Source organism: Ammodytes marinus (genome assembly GCF_949987685.1).
Source record: "Ammodytes marinus genome assembly, chromosome: 13".
Taxonomy (NCBI): Eukaryota; Metazoa; Chordata; class Actinopteri; order Uranoscopiformes; family Ammodytidae; genus Ammodytes; species Ammodytes marinus.
In genome coordinates this window covers 17,511,240-17,527,228 of record NC_137217.1, presented here as the reverse complement: position 1 = coordinate 17,527,228, position 15,989 = coordinate 17,511,240, and the positions used below count along the sequence as shown (strand labels likewise).

General features: G+C 42.7%; 1 protein-coding gene across 1 annotated transcript; it reads right to left on the bottom strand.

The window, feature by feature from the left end:
* Positions 1 to 13,100: 13,100 nt before the first annotated feature.
* Positions 13,101 to 15,780, bottom strand: spmip4 (sperm microtubule inner protein 4; the record flags this gene model as incomplete). Its single annotated transcript, XM_080039555.1, has 8 exons — positions 13,101 to 13,844; positions 13,930 to 14,018; positions 14,571 to 14,745; positions 14,871 to 14,959; positions 15,048 to 15,238; positions 15,390 to 15,419; positions 15,536 to 15,595; positions 15,689 to 15,780. The coding sequence occupies 8 exons, from the start codon at positions 15,778 to 15,780 to the stop codon at positions 13,101 to 13,103; spliced, it is 1,470 nt and encodes a 489-aa protein (XP_079895681.1).
* Between the last annotated feature and the right edge of the window lie 209 nt (positions 15,781 to 15,989).

Here is a 15,989-nt window from a genome sequence, read left to right as displayed (position 1 = left end):
TTCCATACCGAGATATGGAGTACTAGCTTAAAATAAACAGTCTGGAATTTACCTTGAAACCAAAATAAATAATGAACCAAGGATGTAAGATATAGCCATTCAATTTAGAAATTGTACAGCTTTTATAGTCGCTATGCTTTGAGCTAATCAGTTTTTGATTTTATGGAAGCAATTTAGTCATCCCAGAAGTAATATTTCATTGTGGACCGTGTTTTTAAATTCCACCACCTCCTAATGTATTGCATTGAAATATTTTACTTTGAAAACCCTCTATCTGAGAATTTGTGTTTTTATGAAGAATTCTTGGTTTACAAATCCAGACAGAAAATGTACATTGTCCATATTCATGAAAGTACATTTAATTTGTTCAAATTGTGATCTAATAATTATAATTTCAGAGGAAAATTTCAAATTTGAACAGCAGGGCTACCAAGGATACCTCTTAAGTAAAATTACCAGTCAAATAATCCACTCCAGTAAAAGTAAAAAGTAGCTAATATAAAATGTACTTAGTTTCAGCATGAGGGGGGTTCTGTCATGGTCTGTCCTTGTCTTGTTTTGGTGGTTCCCCATGTTTCCTGTTTTATTTTGGTATGTCCGTCTTGTTCCTCCCCATGTCCTGTCAAGTTTCCCTCCTGTGTGATTACTGCTCCCTCCCCTAATGTGATACACCTGTCCCTCGTTGTCTACCCTGTCTTGTGTGTGTGTATTTAACTCCATGGCTGTATCTCGATTCAGGGGTTGCGGTCTACGAAGGCTGCATTTGAAGACCGATTGCGTCATAGCGGTGCGCAAAGGTTGTTCCATTTGCAAGGCTCCTTGCAAGGCTCCTCATATGCGGCCGAGAAATGCAGCCTTCGTTTCACGGTTTTGAAGGCTGCATCAGATGTATCCTTCGCAGCCCAACATATCCCATGATTCATTGCGTTTTTTTCAGAGATGGCATACAATAAAATAAAAAATAACAAAACAGCAACGTGTTGCTCCATCTTCTTAACTTTTATCTTCCTTTATTTTTTTCTTGTACTTTTTTTTCTTTTCGTCTGGTAGGCAACTTCTTTTTCTTTTTTCCTCTGTTGACAAGGCTGTTTCCGTTGGCAGCTATCAGGGTTGCTAGGCAGCACAGGAGCGGCGAGTCCTCACGCAAGGTAACGGCTTGTTACGCAAACCGGAAATGCTCGTAAACGGAGATCTGCGGAGACTGTCCCGTTTAACAACGCTCGTTCGGCCCTGGTTCGGCCTTCACAGGCTATAGCCTTCATAGACCGCGAGACCGCGTCCTACCAAGGAGGCGGTCTCTGTAACGGGATACAGCCCCTGTGTGTCATTGTTCTGTGTCTTTGCATTGTACCTGTTGGTGAGTCCGTTCCTGTGTTCCATGTGCCTTGCCGGTTTGCCTTTTTGGAGTTTTTGTGTTTTTTGGACAACAAATTACCTTTATTTGAAACGTCTTGTATTTGGGTCCTGCTTGCTTGCCTGCCTGTCGTCACCGTAACAGAATGCAAAGACCAGAAATGGACTCAGCAGACAGCTCTTTTGAGGTGGACCGTGAGGAGGTACATTTTACAAAAGGCCTCAAGAAAGCCTGGGAGAAGGGCCCCACACTCGACCAACGAGAGGCAGCCTTGACTCTGGCACGTCAAGCTGTAGAATTACAGCCTTGGCTCAGGGAGTCCCTACCGGAGTGGGCAAAGAACTTTTTATACCCTCCGGAGTTTTGGTCTCCCAGCTGCCAGCCCAAGCCTCTGCCCCCTGTCCCCAGCATCAAGCCTCTGCCCCCGGTCCCCAGCTTCAAGCCTCTACCCCCGGTCCCCAGCTTCAAGCCTCTGCCCCCGGTCCCCAGCATCAAACCTCTGCCCCCGGTCCCCAGCATCAAGCCTCTGCCCCCGGTCCTCAGCATCAAGCCTCTGCCCCCGTTCCCCAGCATCAAACCTCTGCCCCCGTTCCCCAGCTTCAAGCCTCTGCCCCCGTTCCCCAGCTTCAAGCCTCTGCCCCCGGTCCCCAGCTTCAAGCCTCTGATCCTGGTCCCCTGCTTCCAGCCGCAGCCCCCGGTCTCCGGCTTCCAGCCTCTGCTCCCAGACCCCAGCTACCAGCCTCCGGCCTCCAGCAGAAAGCTCCAGGCCCCGGCCTCCAGCAGCAAGCTCCAGCTCCAGCCCCCGGCCTCCAGCAGCGAGCTCCAGCCCCCGGCCGCCTGCAACCTGCATGCCAGCTACCAGCCCCAGCATGCCAGCTACCAGCCCCAGTATGCCAGCTACCAACCCCTGCATGCTAGCTACCAACCCGAGCATGCTAGCTACCAGCCCAAGCAACCTCAAGAGCCCCAGCATGCTAGCTACCAGCCCCAGCATGCTAGCTGCCAGCTCCTGCCCGAGGGGGCCCGCCCTTCGCTCCTGCCCGAGGGGGACCGCCCTTCGCTCCTGCCCGAGGGGGCCTGCCCCCCAGACCTTCCAGATCTTCAAGGGGGTGGCCGCCCTCTGCCTCGCCTTCCTCCAGGGGGTGGCCGCCCTCTGCCTCGCCTTCCTCCGGAAGGGGTCCGCCCTCGCCGCCGGCCTCCTGGGGGGGTCCGCCCTCATCACCGTGGCTGCTGGCCTCCTGAGGGGTTCCTCCTTTGCCGACCTCCTGAGAGGGTTTGTCTTCACTGCTGCCGGCGATCTGGGGGTCTTCGCTGCTGCCGACCTCCTGAAGGGTTCCACCTCCGCTCTGCCCCTGCTTACCCCCCAGGCCGTTCGCCTGAGGCTCCCGTTCATGCCCTGGGGCATGTTTCTGGCCATCCGCTTGACACCCCTCCATTCCGCCTTACCCCAGTTCCCTGACCAGCCGGTCACCACCGTGCTCTGCCCCAGGCTATGTTTTTTGTTTCCCTCCTCCTGGCTCCCCACCCTGTTTGGGTTTTACTTTTTTTATTTTTTTTCAGTTTGTGGTCGCCTGGAAGTCGACCTTTTAGGGGGGGGGGGTACTGTCATGGTCGGTCCTTGTCTTGTTTTGGTGGTTCCCCATGTTTCCTGTTTTATTTTGGTATGTCTGTCTTGTTCCTCCCCATGTCCTGTCAAGTTTCCCTCCTGTGTGATTACTGCTCCCTCCCCTAATGTGATACACCTGTCCCTCGTTGTCTACCCTGTCTTGTGTGTGTGTGTGTGTGTGTGTGTGTGTGTGTGTGTGTGTGTGTGTGTGTGTGTGTGTGTGTGTGTGTGTGTGTGTGTGTGTGTGTGTGTGTATTTAACTCCCTGTGTGTCATTGTTCTGTGTCTTTGCATTTTACCTGTTGGTGAGTCGGTCCCTGTGTTCCATGGGCCCTGAAAACAGCAGTCATCAAGCCACTCCTAAAAAAGAACAATCTAGATACATCACTCATGAAAAATTATAGGCCCATATCTAACCTACCATTTTTAAGTAAAATCATTGAAAAAGCTGTTTATCAACAGCTAAATAACTACTTAGCAATGAATAACTGCTTTGATGTCTTCCAGTCAGGATTTCGACAACACCACAGTACTGAGACTGCTCTGGTTAAGGTCCTCAATGACATCCACTTAAACACAGACAGTGGCAAAAGTTCTGTCTTAGTTTTACTGGATCTCAGTGCCGCTTTTGACACAGTTGACCACAGCATATTACTAGATCGACTAGCAAACTGGGTTGGACTTTCTGGAACTGTACTAAGCTGGTTTGAATCCTACTTAAAGGATAGAGACTACTATGTGTCAATAGGCAATTTCACATCTGAGCGGACAAATATTGAATGCGGGGTCCCCCAAGGTTCCATTCTTGGCCCTCTTCTATTTAACATCTACATGCTCCCACTAGCTCAGATTATGAATAAGAACAAATTATGCTACCATAATTATGCAGACGACACACAAATTTACATAACCATATCACCAGGAGACTACAGTCCGATACAGGCACTGAGTAAGTGCATTGAACAAATCAATGATTGGATGTGCCAAAATTTCCTTCAATTAAACAACGATAAAACTGAAGTAATTGTCTTTGGTGCCAAAGATGAACAATTAAAAGTCAGCGCACAGCTTACATCCGTTATGTTAGAAGCCACACCCCAAGCCAGAAATCTTGGTGTTGTTGTAGACTCCGACTTGAATTTCAAGAAACACATAAAATCAATTAATAAATCAGCCTACTACCACCTAAAAAACATATCAAGAATTAAAGGGCTTATGTCTCGTGCACTTTGAGTGGCCTTGTGTCTGAATTGTGCTATATAAATAAACTTGCCTTGCCTTGCCTTGCCGGTTTGCCTTTTTGGAGTTTTTGTGGTTTTTGGACAATAAATTACCTTTTTTATTTGAAACGTCTTGCATTTGGGTCCTGCTTGCCTGTCTGTCATCACCGTAACAGGTTCTCCTGTGAGGTGCAAAAAAGACAATGGGAAATAAAAACGGCAATGGACTACAGGGCCAGAGTGGTACTCATTTTCAGGCCTGGAGTTTCATGCCTCAGACCGGCCCACTTAAATTCACGACCGACTATATTAAAGGGATAGTTCAGTATTTTTTAAGTTGCGTTCTATGGGGTACTTAGGCTTAGTGAATATGCTACCTTATGGAGATGGCAATCAGTGCAGTCACTAAAGGCCGAATTCCACCGGCTGCGTCTCCGGTCCTTCTCCGCTCCAGCACGGCAGAAACAAAAATACAATTAAGAGCAGTCAGTGGGTGAGTTTCCACCACGGCCGCTGCGCCGTCTCTCTGCTCCGCTGCTGCTCCAGCTCTCCGGTGAAATACGCACTGCTTCTATTTCTGCCGGATGCCGGAGCTCACCGCATCAATTTAGCACAGAACACATCGAGATAGTGTAGGAATTTCCTATACATTTATGTTATATTAAAATAAGTTAGTAAGGTTTGAGTTGATCAGAAAACAGGGCAACCTTTAGGTTTAACCTTGTTGACAACACATACAGGTCAGACTGACTTAGGCCACCGCTACACGACAACAAGTGTTGCAGACACAGCAGGAAGATAGGAACACGATTGCAATACCTGTCTACGAATAGCCCATCTGACATTAGAAATGTTATACAACACTCATGCACGCAGAGAAACACACACACACACCCACAGACACACACAGACCCACAGACACACATGCACACACACACACACACACACACACACACACACACACACACACACACACACACACACACACAGATAGTATAAGAGGTGAGGACTTTCACTAGAAACTGCGCTTTTTCGCCCGAGGAAGGGGAGGCTGCTGATGGAAACTCTGTACCCCCAAAGGGGGTACAGAGTTTTGAGGCTAGATACCTAGGATAGGGTGAGATAAGATCTGAATCATTGTAATGAATAAGTGTTGAATAATAGAAGCTGTCTACTAGCTGTTAATTGATGTAAACCCTTTAATAAAGTAATCCTGTTAAGACCAACTCTCCTGCTCCCGCGTCTACCTTGAAGTCTGACTGAGATGTCTCCCCTTTTAGAAGTAACTATTATGCTAGTGAAGACCTAAGCCCACTCGCCCACGAGAATACATATGTAGGTTTTCACTACAATAGACAGGAACACGCAGGCGCCGACAAAACAATAAAACCTCCGGTTAATTTTCAAAATAAGACACTCGGTGTTCACTGCAGGTGACATTCTCAAAACAGTGACACATAAAAGCATGTCCACTGTTCTTTTACTCGTTCGGATGGGAACAATAACCTTCCGTGCGTTCGTTGTTGTGTAAATACCATATAGGAGAATCATATTATCAAGAGCGATCGCCCGTCACTTTTATTACCGCGGGAACTCCTCGTTCTGGCGACCCCAGCATTTCAGCGGAGCTGGCCGTGCTGGTTTGAAAACGGAGCCGGTGGGTATTGCCGGACGTGAGCGCACGGAGCAAAACCGTTGGACACCGCACCCGCAGCCAGTGGAATTCCGGGGTAAGGAGTTTAGGGGAGATGTCGCTGTAGCAGAAGGCCACCAGACAGTCGTTAGTTTTTTTCCTTGTTAATCTAGAGCAGTGGTATTCACTATTTTTTTCAGGAGAGCCGCACTGACAGGACAAAGTCAGCAGGAGAGCCATTTTTGCCGCAAAGTATCAAAAGCTATAAATCCAGTCATACATAAGCATGCCTGCTTATTAATATGTAATTCTTGAACCAGTGTTTCCCACAGTATTTTGTGAAACTGAGGGAACCCAGTCCTTAAGGGAGTCCGGGGGCATGCTCCCCCGGAAGAAAATGTGGTACCTTTTAACCCAGAATGCATCAATCTGGTGCACTTTTGGAGGAAAATTAAGAGTTGTGTGACTGTGTACTTTTATCTGGAATAATTTGGAGACACTTGGTTACATAACATCAAAGCTATTGAATAATAAATTATTATCCTACTTTTTATTAAAATATTTGTTAAAAAAAAATTATGAATGACATATTATCAATCAAAATGGGTGTGTTCATATAATACCCCCCTGGAATACATATTTTTTACCTTTCAAAAGGTAAATGCATCAATCTGGTGCACTATGAGAGGAAAATTAAGAGGCTAATTCAACTGTGTCCTATGTGAGCTGTTTAGCAGCCTATTATTTTTCTGGAATAATTCAGAGACATTGGGAACCCTGCCTGATCAAAGTGAACATACAATATGCAGTTTAGCCAAAACACTTCATTTTCCTCGTTTGTGGAGCTTTTCATCTGTCCACCTGGAGCCCAACTGGTTCTGAATAGACATCTATCAATGTACCGGTGACCAGCATGAAATGTTGAAATCGCATCCAAGCTAGCATTGTTGCGGTACCGTGCGTATGGTTGCCAGGTTGTTAAGTGTTCTCCAATTTAAATGTCCAATTTAGCGATATGAAACGAGATCTATTTTTTTGCAAATGATTTAATATATTCCATGTTCGTGAGCATGCCTGTGATAGACGGTATGCATAACATATTTTTATTGACCGTGAGTTAGTTTTTTCCCCCACAGCCCAATCTATCCAAGAGCACATTATCCCTTGTAATGCATGAAAACCGCAAATCTGGCAACCCCGCTGTCAGTCAGCGTACGGCTGAGCAAGTTTAAATATATTACTTTCTAGTCTGTATTTCCACCTTGTAATGCCGTTGTTGACTTATTCTTTTATTACTTATTTGTATGAGAGCAGCCACGTTAGTTTAACAGGTTTGATGTTATAGATCTGCTTGTTTTTAATGGTTTTATGAAATATCTGTAATAACTGCATGATCATATCACAGTATTTTTTTATTGCCATGCGAGCCGCACATAGAAGCTTGGCGAGCCGCATGCGGCTCGCGAGCCGCGCTATGAGTAACGCTGATCTAGAGTAATCCACAGTAGCTGAGTCGAGCAGCTGATTGGCGGAGTGATACAAAAATAATCGGCTGTCTTGCGGCAAACTAAAGCTGTGGAAAAAATCTCAGTTCAGCGTACAATTGAACGGATATTTAGGTGTTATGTGGAGACATTTGTTTTTTGTTCAGGGGCCTGTTTCAGGTAGCTGGTTTTGAGGCAACCCAGAGTTTGTTCGCTCTGAGTTAGTGGAAACTCTGGGTTTTCCGTTTCAGGTAGCAGGTTCAGCGCAACCGAGAGTCAGTTACTGCGGCAACATACGCCATGGGTCTAACCTGCTCGGGAGGTGGTTAGACCTACCCTGAGTTTGTTTTCACTTTACGCTGCAGCTCCGACTGAAGAAAGAGTGTCACTGTCACAAGCGTCCCTGTACAGTTTGAAGCAAAATCACTCCATAGAAATCTCCATCGGGATGTTTTTATCATTTCCTGATGATTTTACGTTTGACCGATCATTTATCTGATCAGTAGCCTTGTTCTCAGCCCTCGGTCCGTTCATATAGTCGTCCACCTTACACATTGTGACATGCTCTACATTCAGATTAATAAACCTATTTGTATTGTATGTTTTTTAACGTCTGTGCCACTGAACAGATTTATGTCAGGTGGATTCATGTAACGCTGCGGCTGCACGCGATCGTTAGCCTACTTGTGCGATCCTAAAGTCACAGTCGAGCCTCGTTAAATAGCCTAATATGAATATAACAATGATATAATCATTTAAACTGTGATCACTTGAGGAAAATGGATCTGGTAATAAATCAATCAGGCTCTTCAATGGAAACTGTCACCTAATGTGTCTGATGTTAATGTCTTTCACTCCCCATTTAAAAGAAGCGACAGTCTGTTCTGTTTACTGCACAGTAGGCTATTAGGCTATAGCTTGCCAACATATTATACAGTGAATATAAAACACTGTCAGCAATGCTGTGCCGCGCCAGCTTTATTACTTTACAGCTGATATGAGTAACTTTTTAAAATAGACAATGACTTCTCATACGGAAGCGAAATGATTATCTTGACAAAAAAATGTTGCTCTGTTTTTTTCTGAATTGCCGAGGAGATTAGATCAGAGTTATGAGACAATATCCCGTTAATTCTTCTCCATAGGCTACCATAAACTCATTCATTAATATTTCTAACTCAGTGGGAGGAGCGGAGATTTATTTTTTTCCTTTTTGAGAAGTGGAGAAGTGGGAGGATCAAGCATTTGTTTCTTCTGTTTCCATGGTGAATCATGTTATCAGCGATCCATTGACGATGGCTTTTACGCACATGCTCCACCCAGAGTGAACACGCTCAGAGTTGATAAACCCAACGCTGATCCACTGTTCTGAAACCGAAAACCCAGAGTTACTCATCAACCCTGCGCTCTGAGTTTACCAACTCAGAGCGCAGGATTAAACTCAGAGTATGTAAAACCAGCTACCTGAAACAGGCCCCTGGTCCCCTTCTGCGTCCCAACTTCAAGCATTGGCTTCGCGTGCAGTATGTATGTACCTTAACGCTAATTCTTGCATACATTCTTGCATCTTTGCAAACAAACTGAAAAACAGATTTTCTTAATTTATTTTTCAATTTTCACGCAATCAACATCACATTTTGTACACAGCCTCAGGGGACTGAGATACACGTTTGTAGATAATTAGCAAGATCACTTGAAAAAAATGGCCACCATAGACCAAAACGACTTTGTGGGGGTGGAGCTTAGCAAATATTAAAAAATATATGTTTCCTCCATAGCAAACTTTCTCAAATACCTTTGGTTATAAGTATACCCAATTTCATGCTTGTATCATTAAGTGAACAATTGTTATGGTTATCTGTACCATATTTGGTTTATTTGAAACTAATGTACTTGCGTGATTCTTGCGATTCTGAGTTTGTACCTTCATGGTTGAGTGCACGTATTGGAAGTTCAGATAAAAGAGTCAGCTAAATGAAATGTAATGTAATGAGGACATGCTGCTAAGTGACAGACGCTTAGTGGGACTGGTAAGTGCTAAGTTACTGTATCTTCTTCGAAATAAAGTCAACTCATGTTTTGCCAGTTAAATGCTTTTAATGTGAAGCCGTAGCTGTAGGAAATGTTCAGTTGGAATTAGCAGTTACTTAACTGCGTGCTACAGATATTGTTTTTCCATGTGTGTTAAAGGAATTATTAAAAACCAAGTGTTTGAATAATTGAAACTGAGTCAGGCCTTCTTGAAAGCAGGTGAAGTTTACTTGCAAACAGCATACAAGGGAATCAACAATGTATCTGGGTTGGTACATGGTTGAATACAAAGAAATGAACAGTGTACATGGGATTATATGCAAGAGAAGGTGGTGTGTGCGCAAACACACACTAAGTTTGGTGTGTCCAGCCCTTGTTTTGCTGGCGAAAGCAGAAATGTTTTTAATTAGGTAGATATTCCCAGAAATTCATCTCAGCTGGTGTTATCCTTCATACAATGTCCGATAACAGAATATGGGAGTCATTTCTCCTCAACCACTGTGCACATGAATGCGTCATACCTCTGTATGTGCCAAAATCTTATTAGGCAGTTTCTTCTTCAAGGCTAAACAACAACTTTTGTCTTAGCAAAACATTTTGGGGCTGTTAGTTTACTGGGACAAAGTTCAACAGGCAGAAAGCATGTATTGTGCATTAAAATATTATACAATCATAAGGCAAATTAAATTCTGTTAACATTCCACTCTTTTTATAATATTTAATGCAACTTTCTTGCAAGCATAGAATTTAAGCAAATGAGTAAATGCATTTCATTCAAGCAGAATATCAAGTACTTTCAACATTACAGTTGTGAAAATGCAAGTTTGTGTACTGGTGCAACATCGTCTATGTACAGTTTCAGAGAGGACAGTCTTTTGCAGAAGCCAGGGAACAGGAACCTAGGTCGTCTTGATGGTCTACAAGTCCCTTTGTGGCATTTTGACGCAAAGTGTCCTTCATATCACAGTCACTGGGGAAATGGTTAGGCATTACCATAACCTATTCAGATTGTTCCTCAGTGTCCAATGTGTCCTTATTGAAGCATGCCAGCTTCGTCTTCTCCTTGCACCTGAAAGCAGAATGAATATAGAGCAGTATCATGTTTTTCAAAACAAATGCTCCTTATTCTGCCAGGGTAAACAGCTTCTAAAACATCATCCCATCCGCATTGCTTGCTCTAGATGTCACAATTAACGCATAACAATATTTTAGGATAGGTTTGATTTCATTCTTCAGTTCACATTTTTTTGTCTGTGTTGGGTAGAATTCGCACACACACACATTATTTCAAGTGTGCTCTCTCCCTCCTCCCTTTGCAGAGACTGGCTCTCACACACACCATTCCTCAGACAGAGAAGCTCTCTCTCCCTCCAAACATGCATTTCATTCATCACATACAGTTTGTGGCAAACAGGCCGCTCCTCCGTCCTTTCTCTCATAACAGCATAACAATTGTATGCACACTTACTAAAACCTTCTTTTATCTCCCTTCCCCTACGTACTTTTCTTTCTTTATAACCAAACAATCTTTTTCCATCTATGAGCAAGATACTCACATCAATCTTTACAAAGTTAATGCAGTTTTTGAATCAATTTATATCAATTAGAAAGAGGCATTTCACTTAAAAGCATACCTCCTTTATGCATTAATAGACTCAATAATACACAGTATGATCACATTTTCAGCATAAAAATCCCCTTTAACTTGTAATTCAAATCAAAAGCATTGAACAATTCTTTTCAGTGAACATTTTCATAAAAAGAACACAAAAGAACGCTTTTTTAAAGTTATGCTGGGACTTCAAATGATTGACTGCACCTTTAATTTTTAAGGTTGACTATGGGGCCTTGTATTGGCGAGATATTTAGCTCTAAACTTTAAAGTGTTTAGCAATTTAGTCAGAACTCTGGTCATCTTTAGGAGACGAGCATTTTGTTTCTCCTTTGTCTTGATAAGACTTTGCAGTACATTCATTTTCTCTGATAGGCATTTTTCTACAGACTCCTGAATATACTTTTTAAGCTCTTTTTTATCATGACTTTAATTTTTAAAATGTAAAATCTAATATCAAATTACCCAGTAATCAATTTAACAGGGTGGAGACCCCTATTCCCTCCAATTGATTAACAAAATTTACCAATTTAAAACTAGAACACCCTATGTGATGTATTCTAAACAAAACAAATAAGTCTACTCAGCAGATGTAGACTATCGACAAACATAACAAAACAAAACAAAACAAATAAACAACCTGTCAAAGACTAACTCCTGGGAGCAGTACCCCGTGCCAGAGTGCAGCCCCAGGTTGAGTAACATCAAGCAGCCAGATATCAATTTGTTTCCATAAAACCTTCCCGAATTACAAAGAACTCTCAGTCTAATGGAACAAAATATACCTGTCAGAACAAAGGGACCACCCTAATCCCTGGGATTACCTTAAACCCTGAAATTGATCAATTTGAGACTTTATTTGTTGTGAGTGTATTTTCTCAAACACTTCAGGTTGAAATATTTTTCACTTTAGTGCATTTTCCCAAACACTACGATCAGTTATTCTCCCCTAGAATATCTGCTTCATAAACTAGTTTACCCATACATCACAAGTTATTCTCCCCTATGGTAAATCCAAGAGAAATACTGCTTCAAAAACTAGTTTATCTATACATCAGAAGTAGGCCTATAACAAAAAACATAAAATAAAGGAACCACCCTAATTCCTACACAAAACAAAATCAGCTGTTTATATTCACCTGATTCGAAGAAAGCCCCGACTCGCTCAGTTTTGGCTCTGGATTCCGTCACCCCTCTTCCGTCCAAGTAGAGTCTGCAGACAGCCTCTTTTGTAGCTTTGTTTACTGGAGGTCTTTTGTCGAGAGATCTTGGACTCCCTCGTTCACGGTGCAGGCTCTTCTCGTCCAGAGGATGAGGATATTGGATCCGGCGATTCGAAGGACCATTTGTTAAAGGAATTATTAAAAACCAAGTGTTTGAATAATTGAAACTGAGTCAGGCCTTCTTGAAAGCAGGTGAAGTTTACTTGCAAACAGCATACAAGGGAATCAACAATGTATCTGGGTTGGTACATGGTTGAATACAAAGAAATTAACAGTGTACATGGGATTATATGCAAGAGAAGGAGGTGTGTGCGCAAACACACACTAAGTTTGGTGTGTCCAGCCCTTGTTTTGCTGGTGAAAGCAGAAATGTTTTTAATTAGGTAGATATTCCCAGAAATTCATCTCAGCTGGTGTTATCCTTCATACAATGTCTGATAACAGAATATGGGAGTCATTTCTCCTCAACCACTGTGCACATGAATGCGTCATACGTATGTGCCAAAATCTTACTAGGCAGTTTCTTCTTCAAGGCTAAACAACAACTTTTGTCTTAGCAAAACACTTTGGGGCTGTTAGTTTACTGGGACAAAGTTCAACAGGCAGAAAGCATGTATTGTGCATTAAAATATTATACAATCATAAGGCAAATTAAATTCTGTTAACAATGTGCACCGAATTTTCCTTGCATTTTTATTTTTAACTGCCATAAAATGTAGTTAAGTACAATACTTCAAATAAAACATACTTAAGTGAAAGTAAAATTACAGATTTTAAGTAGACAAAAAAAATACTCAATTACAACGACATGTTCGGAACTATACAGTCTGGGATGTTAAGATTTCAGCATTAGGTAGTTTTGGTTACAGTTTACAATTTTCTTTTGCTTCTAAGATTGTAAGTTGTTACAGCAATTATTTGACTTCATGTCCATTGAGTTATCCATGGAGGTAGTAGGAGTTGATCCCATAGAAGTCATGCTTTTTCCCTGTGACTACATTCTCCCTCAGGTTGACGGCAGCGCGTGTGATGGAGCTGTTAAAGTTGTGATGGGCAGCAGACTTAATGAATGAGTTTTGAAGGTCCAGGATGCTACCTACAGTCCCGCCTCTGCTCAATGAGCGAACACCAGGCAGGACAGTAGGCCGTGGCAGGATACAGGGGGGACTAAGGCTAAAAGCATTTCTTCCTGCTTTAAGATAATCCCTTTGGCTACTTGGTTCATCCTTTACACACATCTCAATCAGGCTTTTCTCTGGAATAACCTCCATCTCTCCCTGGGAAAATAGGCAGTCGTGCAGGTCCGGGGGCCTCTCTGTGTCTGTGAGCGCGATGGATGCTTGCATGGGACTTTCATCAAACTGGACTTTGCCGTTTTCTCTCTCCCTGCCTTCATACAAAGAACTACCGCTGTTCTCCGTAAATTGTTTGAGTAAGACCTCCTGGGATTGACTATAACTCTGATGGTTTGGATGTGGTGGCTCATTATGGTTGGCTGTGATCTCCTGTGGCCTAGGTTGGCGTATAGTTGTCAAAGCGCTACCTTGGTTTGGAGCTGGAAACAGATTTGAGAGTTCTGCAGCAGCAGGACTGGAGATGCTCCTCCCTATGCAGCTCCCATGTCTTCTTCTATGTCCTCCTTTTGCTTTAGATGGAACAAACACAGGAAAGGACCTTTCTCTCTGTAGAGAATGGAACTAATCAGAATTATTGTTGCACACTGTAAATGTTCCTTTAAGAGGGTACAGTGTTATCAAGGAATTTTACCAGCGGGGCAGAGTGTGAATTCATCACGGTAAGGTCACTAATTTGTTCCTTGAAGTCATCTATCTTCAGGGGATTTACTGGCCCAGATCCTTAAAACAAAAACACTCCAAATATGAAATACTTGGTATTACAATAATAATGTTATAATGTTAAATCAGGCATATCCCTTTTCTGGATTATTTATTACTTGGCAAAGTGGTTGTACATGCAGAGGTTTATCATGCATGTTCAGCTTGCTGCTAAGCGACCGGAGAAAAATGCTTTAGGAGGAAAGGGTTTTGAGAAGAAGGAGTGAATGTTTTCCTTTTGGCTGAGGGGATAGTTGTCTAACAATTTTGAGAGAAAGGGGAAAGGTTATGTTTTATTTCAGCCTTTTCTTGCGTTGGTGACAGCTTTCATGATGTGTGCCTTGGATCATAAAGGTTGGCCTTGCCCCATGTGGAGAATAAAAGTCCTGTCTCTCTATCAGGGATTTATTATTCCCATCATAAAAAGTAGCTAAGAGGACCTAGGAATTCAAGGGGTTGGTCGCAGAGAATATCTTATATGCAATAATTTTGGGGAAGATCTCTTTCTTTTTTTATAGATATATAAATGAAATATAAGATCAATCTCCATGCTCCAATGTACAGTGTCTTTACCTGTGTAGTGCATTTGGTAAGAGGTGATCCAGTGTGTCCCCTCCAAATTTTTCAGCATGTTGCTTGTTCGCTCAGATAACGACAAATCCCAGTCTCGAAGTTTAGGGTTCGGCAGCACTGTCTTTGGAGGGGTGGGGTAGAAAACCTGGTTCTCTCCCTTCAATGGCTTTTTATGCTGGACGGAGATGTCATTAAAACATTGATATATTTAGACAATTACAAAACAATCGTCCATGTTTGTTGTAAGATCACCTCTATGATAACGTGAAGCCCTTTTAAAAAAAAGGTCCTTCAACTCACGTCAAAGAAACCGTGTTCTCCGGTCCACATTACAGCTTTCTTCATGGTTTGTATTGGGGTCTCCAAGAGCTCATGTCTATATGGACTACCTGTGAATGGATATGGAAGACATCTCTAACCACTCTTGAAAGGTCTATTCTATCTTCCCCTTTTTACCACAATGCGTTGCGCTCTTACCTTTAGTTTTGCTCAGCAGAGTGACGTCTGGGGCTCTATTTGAGATAAGGGGGTTGAGGAAAGGTTGGGAGGCAGCTCTGACTCCTGTTTCAGGGTCATCTGGAGAGTTGAAGGATGGGAACATTGCAAACTGGGAGATGTGGGAGGAGTAGGGATGCTCTTTTGGAGTTGCAAACTTTATCATTTTCTCCCTGTGAGATGCCCTCGGAAAAAATAAACAAACATGAAGTGCATTTGAATTTTTAAGGCAGACTCATGAAGCCCTAAATGCAAGTGGTGAGCTTTGTAAAAATGTAAATGAATCCTCGGTCTGCTCATGCAGCAATAGCAAAAAGGACTCACGCCATATTTATATCAGTTGGTTTGGGTATGCTGAGAAAAAATAAATAAATAAAGTTATCATTCTGTAGGAATACATTTTCTTCTGCATTTCAGTGAATTGTGTTCCTTCTTTAGGACTATATTTTAATAAATCAACGGTTACTCACAGCTGGTCATTGAGACGAACTTTGCTCTTGTTTCTACTAGAATTGCAATAACGTTGTTGACTGATGATAGACATATGAAAGTAAAGAGTATTAGATGTTAAATTCGGACACTATCTTTCCACTTACTATGCAGAATGTGATTTTCATACTCACCCAGATACGAGGGCTCCTTCACAACCAAAAGGATGGTTGCCATTTAAATAATCAGGGGGGGTGCTGTGGTTAATCAAGGACTTGGGCTCCATCTGGCTGCTGCAGCACTGACTATTTAAGGAGGTTGAAAAAAGAAGATAATGATTAGGAGGGAACAAGGAGCATAATTTAGAAAACCCCCAGAAGATCTTAGATAAGTCTGTGGTGAAACCATGTCTGATAATCAATGTTGTTGTTTTGTCTCACTGTTCTTGGGATTTAACATTTTTTCAATACCAATCAGGTGAAAGTTTCCACCAGT